Source organism: Oncorhynchus clarkii, chromosome 19 (genome assembly GCF_045791955.1).
Source record: "Oncorhynchus clarkii lewisi isolate Uvic-CL-2024 chromosome 19, UVic_Ocla_1.0, whole genome shotgun sequence".
Classification (NCBI taxonomy): domain Eukaryota; kingdom Metazoa; phylum Chordata; class Actinopteri; order Salmoniformes; family Salmonidae; genus Oncorhynchus; species Oncorhynchus clarkii.
In genome coordinates, this window is record NC_092165.1 from 45,518,508 (window position 1) to 45,527,916 (window position 9,409).

A 9,409-nucleotide genomic window follows, 5' to 3' on the forward strand; every position below is an offset into this window, starting at 1 on the left:
TGGCCACAAAGGAGCTGCAGTCTATAAGGGCTAGATTCAATCAGATCAAGGGTGTACCGGCGATAGCACACACACGCATAGCAGATGTTTTGGCAACATTGGAGGTGAAACTGCATTTGCGCTGTCAAATCGCTGAGCAGCTGCTCTTGCGATCATTGTCATGAAGCCACACCCACCCCACTGGCATTAGAAGTTCAGAATGAGAAAGTGTAGGCTATATAGAAATAATGACGCTCAAATTGAGAAATCATTCAAATTAGCATTTCTATCTTCCTAATGGAGGTGTAAATTACATCTCACATTCCAGTGTTCCAACTTGTAAACAGGGCTGTATTTCTGTTAATGCAACCAATGGCAATGTCTACTTTAGGTATAATGCCGGGAGCCACTTGTGGATTTAACAGCTCAAACGCAGTTCCACCTCCTACACCATCAACATAACCTCTATGCAGATGTCGGCTAAAGCGGATATGATTGAATAGAGCCCTAAATCGGGAACATTCTGGTAATACCACAAAAGTGTATTTACACATCTTTAGGAGAGAAAAAAACTAGTGTTTACAGCAGGGCATAAAGGATTACATTGTGTGTGGAACACAGAATGCCTTTTCAGTTTGTCGTGAGAAAAATGCTAAAAGTCTACCCTTGCAGGCAAACTTTATTTGATATTTAAATGTGTCCTACTAGGGATACCAAGCATCTATTTGGGTAAATCACATGAATTAGATTTTTCAAAAACACCTAGCCCTGTACCATATAGGGGGTATTAACAAGAGTTATCAATGTGTAACAGATTTCCAATTGATACATGCTCTTATCTAATCAATCTTCAAAGAGAATAACTTCCAACAACAGCCGTTTGGCTAACCTATCACATTCTCATTGTACTGGGAAAAAGCTCTTTCATGTGATCTCTCTGATGGAAAAACATGACATGGTATCTGTGGGTCACTGCCTGCTCATCAGGCACATGATTGTGGATAGGCCCAATAGTGAAAAGGGAGAGGAAATACCTATAAAATGTATGGTACGGCCCATTTAAGACCACTAAAGATAACTGCCAAAGTTGGCTCTCCATGAGGCTAAAACACAAAGCACTATCATAGTTTTATAGCCTTAAATGTAAGCTGGTTATTTAATGTTTTTTATTTATTTCCTTTACATCACGTGTCACTCATTCCACAGAGGGCGAGTGTCTGCGGGTTCTCTCCTCCCTTGTACGTGATTGATGAATTAAGATCACTTATTAGTAAGGAACTCCCATCACCTGGTTGTCTAGTTCTTAATTGAAAGGAAAAAACAAAAACCAGACACTAGGCCCTCCATGAAATGAGTTTGACACCCCTGCTTTACATCTTCAGCCAATATCCTCAGGCTGATCAGAGGATAATCCAAAAGAAACAACCCTCACCTGAGAACCAAACCAGGTCCCAAATACTCTGCAAAGTAGAATCAAATGCCAAAGAAGTGATTGCCCTAGTCAAATAACCCAAAAGGATTCCAATAAATATAAAAATCCAGTAGAAAATCATATTTTGGAACCTATCCTAGACCGTAGGATTTTATCCAATAGGAGTCCAATATGACTGGTTCCAAAATTTGATAGAATTTTTCTACATGGGATCTACCAGAAACCGTGAAAATCGCGCAGTCTTGCCTATAAAAGGGCACAAACATTTAGAAATAACAAACTAGAAAAAACGTATCTGCTATAACAATACAGTGACTCAAAAACCACATACAAATAGTTAGAAAAGCTAGCGAGCAAGTCAGCTGACAGGCAAAATAGTTTCTTAGCTAGCATAAAAACGAGTGGATAAAATGCTGCAGTTACAAAAATGTGACTAAAACGTTTCAAACTTCGTCAGGAAACAAATACTGTACTCAGTGTTTGCATTCACGCACAGTGAAGGATAAAATAGTTAGAACAATAATGTTAGAAAACCGGAGATTCTCTGCACAGCCACAGTTGGCGAGCTAAACTTGGGTGTTAGGATAATTAACACTGCAAGCTCACGTTATGTTATGACGTCATCATCACTCAAAAACGACATAGAACTGATCAATGGAAATGTAGTAATTAATGCTTTTGTATTGTACTGGAACCAATGACAAATTATAATTTAATGGGTTCATTTGAGAAAAAAAGCTATAATAGCATTCTGATTGGGGTGACAAAATCCTAGGAAACTAATCAAAAATCTATAGGATTCAATCGAATTACTTTTGATTCCCAATAGGAAATAATTAGTCAAATCGAATTCCAATAGGATTCTGATACAGGTGACACAAAATCCTATAGGATTTTTTGACTAGGGTGTATACTCCCCACACTCCGTCCTCATCTACCAAGAAATCAAACAACTTTTCAAGCACGCCAACCTTTGAAACCCCTCTTCCCCATCGTATTACCATATCCCATGAGGCTTATTCAAAACAGATTCATTAAGTCCAACGAAACATTACACAGATGTCTGATTCAAATTACGAAGGATGAGGATCAAATTCTATTCGTGTTTATAGAACCCCCACATCGTATTTTTGAATAACCCATAGTGTGCATTGATACAGAATGAGAAACTGAATATAGCATGTGAATCTGTTGACTGTCTTTGATCTCAATTTAGGTCACAAGCCTCTCCTAGCTCATATTCTGCTTGGGGGCAGTCGGCTTAACAGAGATGAGTGATAACGATGAAATTGTTTAATTTGTTTATCCCCTCATGCACCTACACTAGCACATTCTTCTGCTGGCATAACTAATAAACACAGTGTAGCCTTAAGGTGAATGATAGCATTTCATTCTCACGTTAACCCACCCAACCCAACCCAACCCATACTGCATGCAGCAATCTGAGGGTAAGACCTACAAATCAGCTATATTACAAAAACGTTAGTTTAAAAGAAGACGCTTAAAAAAAAAAAATGTGTGTTCATACACACACGATAAACATTGGCAGAAAGGCATAAATAGCATTACAAGATTATTCAGGATGTACTCAAAAGTTAGCCATTACACCTGATTCACAGTGTTATTTAAACAATACAGTAAAATCTGTTAGAAAATGCCTCTAAAAAAATGTCAGCGTCAAAATACAAATTTAGATCTCAGATACGTAAGCATTGTGACCAACTGAAATGGGGTTTCTATGTACATGGCCGGTCGTGTAACCACAGTGACTAATTATGGCCTTCAGTTACAACAAAGCATTGGAAATGGTAGCGTCCATTTGATTGACCAGTCCAGTTAGACAGCTGTGCCTCTCTCCAGATTCTGCTTGATCTCGGCTGTGTATTTGCCATAGAACCGCTCTGCCTTCTTGTTGAACTTGGCGTTCCTCTCATTGATGTAGTCGATGTCTGCGTCATCGTTATAGGCCCTGCGCCGGCTGTATTTGGCCCGCTTCTCAATCCTATGAAGAACAGCAAAGGATCAGTGTCAAGAAAACAAAAAGGACAACTTACAAACCAAAAGAATTACAATCATAGTAGAAAAACCTCCTTCAGTCACTGAAAATCTGACCTCTCCAGAACAACTCAATCCCACACAGGCAACAATCCCTAAACGAAGACAGTCTACAAGTTCATAATTATGCCAAAGCACCAATGGAAAACCTTACTCTTCTACTCGAACACACAGGCTGGCACACACAGTCACTTTTCTGACTCACAGCCTTAACTTAGTGTCTTCAAAGTGGAGATGTGCGTCATGCCCTGGCAGCTCCTTCTCTGTCTAATCTCTCACAGGAGCATCACTAACACAAGGCCTCCCAAAAATGGTTTAGCACTGAGAGGAGAGAAAAGATAGAAGGCAAATGTAACCAAGGGACACTACGGAAGGGAATATGCCGGTCAAGTGTGAGGGACTTCAGGACTTGATCTTAGCTGGTATGGAAGGTCTAACGTGCAGCCATTCTTTTGAAAGGCACGCCATGCATTACTTTATTGGGGAAAATCTGTTCTGGCCAACTTAACACCAAATAATGCAGATGCAACAGAAACTAGGGTAATCTAAGGGGTGAGAATCAGAGATGAGGGCTCATTAACTAGGCCACATATCTTCTAAGTTTTCCAGCACCTCCCCAGTGGGAGATACCATAAAAGAGCCTTATCAGCCAGTCCCATCAGGCTCCCAACACTGGGGTTCATTCAGTAGGCATCAGATACGCCCTGGTTTCATGCACGCACATGTCTGCCGCTTCCATTCACAGAGGGCTCTCACTCTTTCTACAAATGGACCTTGTTTTGGACTCCAGTGCATTAAATGGGAAGTCAGAGGAGGTTAGGATCTCGCTCTCGTCTCTGTTACACTTACTGTTTCTCCACATCCTCCACCATGCGGTCGATGCCCTCCTTGGATGGGACGTGGGTCCCATGGATCAGACTGTTGGATGTGGGGTGGAAGTCCTCACCACTGTGAGAGAGAAAAGGAGAGTCGGTTAACACAATATTAATTTTAATGATCCTCCTCAACACCATCCATCTCTCCAAGCTGAATATGACCCATCTCTATGACTGGAAACATTATGCTGTAGTGCACCCTTCACAGCTCCACATGTGGCAGCAATTAAGGCGAAAAACCTGTGGGTTCTGAACTCATCTTTGGCTGATCAAGAAAACCCACCATAACTATAACCATACCGTTCCTCTCTGAGCGTATGCCTCACATTGACACTTAAGACATTAAATTATTTTGTGACAATGTCAAAACTAACCATGGGGCAGGAGTGGGGCACACTGCCTGACATTTAATTGAATCCTTTGTGCACATGATCAGTGAAAACTGTGTGATAGTAGCGTCAATTATCCATTTGACGCAATTAAAACATTTCATAGTTTCATAGTGTATGGGGGAAACAGTCTTTGAAACATGTGCCTTTTCAAAACCAATATATAGGACTTGTGCTTGAGGACATTGGGAGGCAACCCTGCATAGTCGACTCATTGGAGACAATATCAAAGACACTCAGTAATGGAAAACGAGAGAGGAGTTTTATAAGGGGGCTCCGGCTCACCACTGCTCTCGCTGCCTCTCATAGCCGTCCATGTCTGGTTTGATCTGTTTGGTGAGGCGCTGGTACTGTCGCAGCTGGGCCTCCGCGTAACCTGCGGGCCAATGGCAGCAAACAAGAGAGGTTATAATTACCGGAACAAACGACAAGCAGGCGCAAAGCTCTGCGACAAAACCTGCGTCTGGTTAGGGGAGATGAGGAGGCTGCTTTCAAGCCCCTCTGGTGATAATTTTCTCCCCAGAGGTTTAATTCAGAGACGTTTTGATGCAACAGATGGCAGCCATATTTGGGGAACGCAGTTATCCCTTTTGGCAGATTAAATTGGAGGCAGTTAAAAATGATTTATCCCGAGGGGTCTTTACACGCAACCAGAATTCCGTTACAGAATACCTTGGTACAGGGCTGCCCTGTTGTGGAATGACAGTACCACCTCCAGTAGTCGTCTTCCACAATCTAACTTCTGCTGCATTACTGACTGGCCTTTGTGGAGTTAGTGTCTTCAAAAACAACCAGGCTCTACAGCACAATATTAAAGAGTCCCACTTTCCCACTTGTATCTCCAGGCGTATCTTACTTTAGATGATAGCATGTTTAAAATAAAATAAAAATGGATTGAGGATGTACAGCATGACATACTGGTAGATGCTCTCCGAGCGCACGATTGAATGGCCCTCAGCTAAAGAGGCAGACCTTAGCGCTTCCTGACCATGTGGCCTTAACAGTTATAGCTTATAAGTAGAAACCCTAGTTTTTGTTGTTCAGAAAAACTGACCAGCTGAGGCATAGCTATCCAGTTCGCTCAAAAAAAACAAGTAACCTCTCTCACCTGAGAATCCTGGGTCAGGGTTCTTCTTCTTCTTCTTTCTCTCCCACCGCTCAGCATCCTCAGCACTGATCTCTAGCAGTTTCACCCGGTCATAGTCCTCCCCTTTGGCCGCACACTCCTGAAATCCCACAGACACACACCAAGTAACTAAACAGCAACAGTGTGCATACAATTACTATATAACTTCTAAAGTTACTTATTAGAGGCTTGGCCGATTAATCGGGGCCGATTTCAAGTTTTCATAACAATCGGTAATCAGCCTTTTTGGACGTAATTATGGCAGATTACATTGCAATCCAAGAGGAGACTGCGTGGCAGGCTGACCACCTGTTACGCGAGTGCAGCATCAAAAGGACCTTGTGGCTGCAAGGAGCCAAGGTAAGTTTCTAGCTAGCATTAAACTTATCTTATAAAAAATAATAAAAAATATTCACATAATCACTAGTTAACCTAGTAATATCATTAACCATGTGTGGTTAACTAGCTTGTTCTGCGTTGCATATAATCAATGCGGTGCCTGTTATTTATCATTGAATAACAGCCTACTTTGCCAAACGGGTGATGATTTAACAAAAGTGCATTCGCGAAAAAAGCACAATCGTTGCACAAATGTACCTAATCATCAACGCCTTTCTTAAAATCAATACACAAGTATATTTTTTTTAAACCTACATATGTAGTTAAAATAAATTAATGTTAGCAGGCAATATTAACTATGGGAATTGTGTCACTTCTCTTGCGTTCAGTGCAAGCAGAGTCAGCGTATATGCAGCAGTTTGGGCCGCCTGGCTTGTTGCAAACTGTGTGAGGACCATTTCTTCCTAACAAAAACCGTAATGAATTTGTCAGAATTTGACATAATTATGACATAACAATGAAGGTTGTGAAATGTAACAGACATTAGACTTAAATATTGCCATCCATTCGATAAAATACTGATCGGTTCCTTATTTCACTGAAAGAATCAACATTTTGCTTTGATAGTTTCTGGATTTTACCATATTAATGACCAAAGGCTCGTATTTCTGTGTGTTTATTATAATTAGGTATAGGATGATATTTAGTAGTCTGACTGAGCGGTGGTAGGCAGCAGCAGGCTCGTAAGCATTCATTCAAACAGCACTTCACTGCGTTTGCCAGCAGCTTTTAGCAATGTTTGAAGCACAGCGCTGTTTATGACTTCAAGCCTATCAACTCCCGAGATTAGGCTGGCAATACTAAAGTGCCTATAAGAACATCCAATAGTCAAAGGTATATGAAATACAAATGGTATAGAGAGAAATAGTCCTATAATAACTACAACCTAAAACTTCTTAACTGGGAATATTAAAGACTCATGTTAAAAGGAACCACCAGCTTTCATATGTTCTCATGTTCTGAGCAAGGAACTTAAACGTTAGCTTTTTTACATGTCACATATTGCACTTTTACTTTCTTCTCCAACACTGTGTTTTTGCATTATTTGAACCAAATTGAACATGTTTCATTATTTATTTGATATTAAATAGATTTTATTTATGCATTATATGACGTTTTTAAAAAGTGTTTAGTGTTCATTCAGTATTGTTGTAATTGTCATTATTACAAATAAATATATATATATATATATATATATATATATATATATATATAAAACAAAAAATAGAAAAAATACATTAAAATAAAACAATTGGCCGATAATCGGTATCGGCTTTTTTTGGTCCTCGGGAAAGGCGTTGAAAAATCATAATCGGTCGTCCTCTATTACTTATCTATTATCCTAAGGTACACAACTTGCAGTTGACTTCTGACATCCTGCTCTCTGTCATCAGCCAACAAAAAAACATTGTCCTACACATGTGACGGTTCATCCAGAAAGCAGTGCCTCTGTGATAATAATAATGTTCAACATAGCTGTTGACATCTGTAGCTCAGTTGGTAGAGCATATATAATTAATATATTATAATCAAGTCTGTTGATGAACATGTACCTTTTTCTTTTCATCAGTCATTAGTTCCCACTCCAGACGGGCTTTCTTTGCCTCCCAGTTAGTTGGTAGCTTCAGTCTTTTGTCCTCCTCCACAACCTCCTTGTGATTGAGATTGCGTGCTTCATTCTGCAATGGATACCACAAAATACATAAATTCCAGAACGTGAATACAAAGAACACAGATCCAAGATATACCATGTAAACTCAAGCTACTGCCAAACTCAAATAAGGATAGGCTTCACATGACGTTACTAAAATGTGTCTGAAATGGGATAACCTTTGAACACAGACCCTTTTGAAATGCAGTTCCCGGAATTTTCGCAGTCTCTCCTCTCTTTTCTGAGATGCAGCACTTTCGGTCTGTTCATCACTGACCGACGCAGCAGATACCTATGGAAAATATCATAAACATTAGCTAGGTTTTTAGCTAACGTAAATTAGCTAGCTTGCATAAAGTACTAACTCGAATGTCGGATCCGTGCTGTACCTTACAGTGGCAAGACAAAGCAAGGTAACGTTTTCTACGTTTCATGCTAATCCACTACAAACATCAGCAACTAAAAGCTAATTGAAAACATATAACGTTAACTAGCTAAGAGGTCGAAATAGAATGGTCTGAAATGCTAGCAAATTAGCTAACGTTAGCTTGCTAATGCTATTAGCGCTGGCCATTGGACTGTAAAAGACAGGAGTACTCCATTGGGTACACATTTCAAATGCCATATTTATTTTCAATAATTGTTTATCTTCATCACAAATATGGAAAAACACCTTTTCATTATTGAAGGATATCATTCGTCAAAACACCAACCTCAAAACAGGACGCCATTTTTGAGCTGGCAGGCAGGAAGTATTCACTCTGAATGTCGGATGTTACGCAATGAACGGAAATGCAGGTAGTCATGTAAATAATGAGATTTTTTGAAATACATAAAACGTACCATAATTACTCATAAGGGGGGAAATCCAATAACGGGCTACTGTCCTGTCATGGTGTCAATACGATTTTCAGTAGCCTAATACATTGATAGGTGGATAAAAAAAAGTATTTTGATAAAAAATATATTTTACATTTTAAAAGATTTCAAACTAGCCACCCTTTTCCATGATGACAGCTTTGCACACTCTTGGCGTTCTCTCAACCAGTTTCATGAGGTAGTCACCATGAAAGCATTTGAATTAACAGGTGTGCCTTATTGAAAGTTAATTTGTGGAGTTTCTTTCCTTTTTGATGCATTTGAGCAAATCATTTGTGTTGTGACAAGGTAGGGTTGGTATGCAGAAGATAGCCCTATTTGGTGAAAGACCAAGTCCATATTATGACAAGAACAGCTCAAATAAGCAAAGAGAAACAACAGTCCATCATTACTTTAAGACATGAAGGTCAGTCAATCTGGAAAATTTCAAGGACTTTGAAAGTTTCTTCAAGTGCAGTCACTAAAACCATTGAAATTGGCTCTCATGAGGACCGCCACAGGAAAGGAATACCCAGAGTTACCTCTGCTGCAGAGGATAAGTTTATTAGAGTGACCAGCCTCAGAAATTGCAGGCCAAATAAATGTTTCACAAAGTTCAAGTAACACACACATCTTAACATCAAC

At 39.8% G+C, this 9,409-nt stretch overlaps 1 protein-coding gene across 2 annotated transcripts; it reads right to left on the reverse strand.

The window, feature by feature from the left end:
* Positions 1 to 1,106: 1,106 nt before the first annotated feature.
* On the reverse strand, positions 1,107 to 8,712 carry LOC139375300 (SYF2 pre-mRNA-splicing factor). Of its 2 annotated transcripts, none has more exons than XM_071116941.1 (7): positions 8,620 to 8,712; positions 8,100 to 8,198; positions 7,809 to 7,934; positions 5,839 to 5,956; positions 5,016 to 5,106; positions 4,316 to 4,414; positions 1,107 to 3,413 (listed from the first exon to the last, which is right to left on the reverse strand). In XM_071116941.1, exons 1-7 carry the CDS (start codon positions 8,710 to 8,712, stop codon positions 3,248 to 3,250), a joined length of 792 nt encoding a protein of 263 aa, XP_070973042.1. In that variant the 3' UTR covers positions 1,107 to 3,247. The 2 variants fall into 2 exon arrangements, with proteins under 2 accessions (XP_070973042.1, XP_070973043.1); XM_071116942.1 differs by having other exon boundaries at positions 2,073 to 3,413; positions 8,580 to 8,663.
* Positions 8,713 to 9,409: the final 697 nt, after the last annotated feature.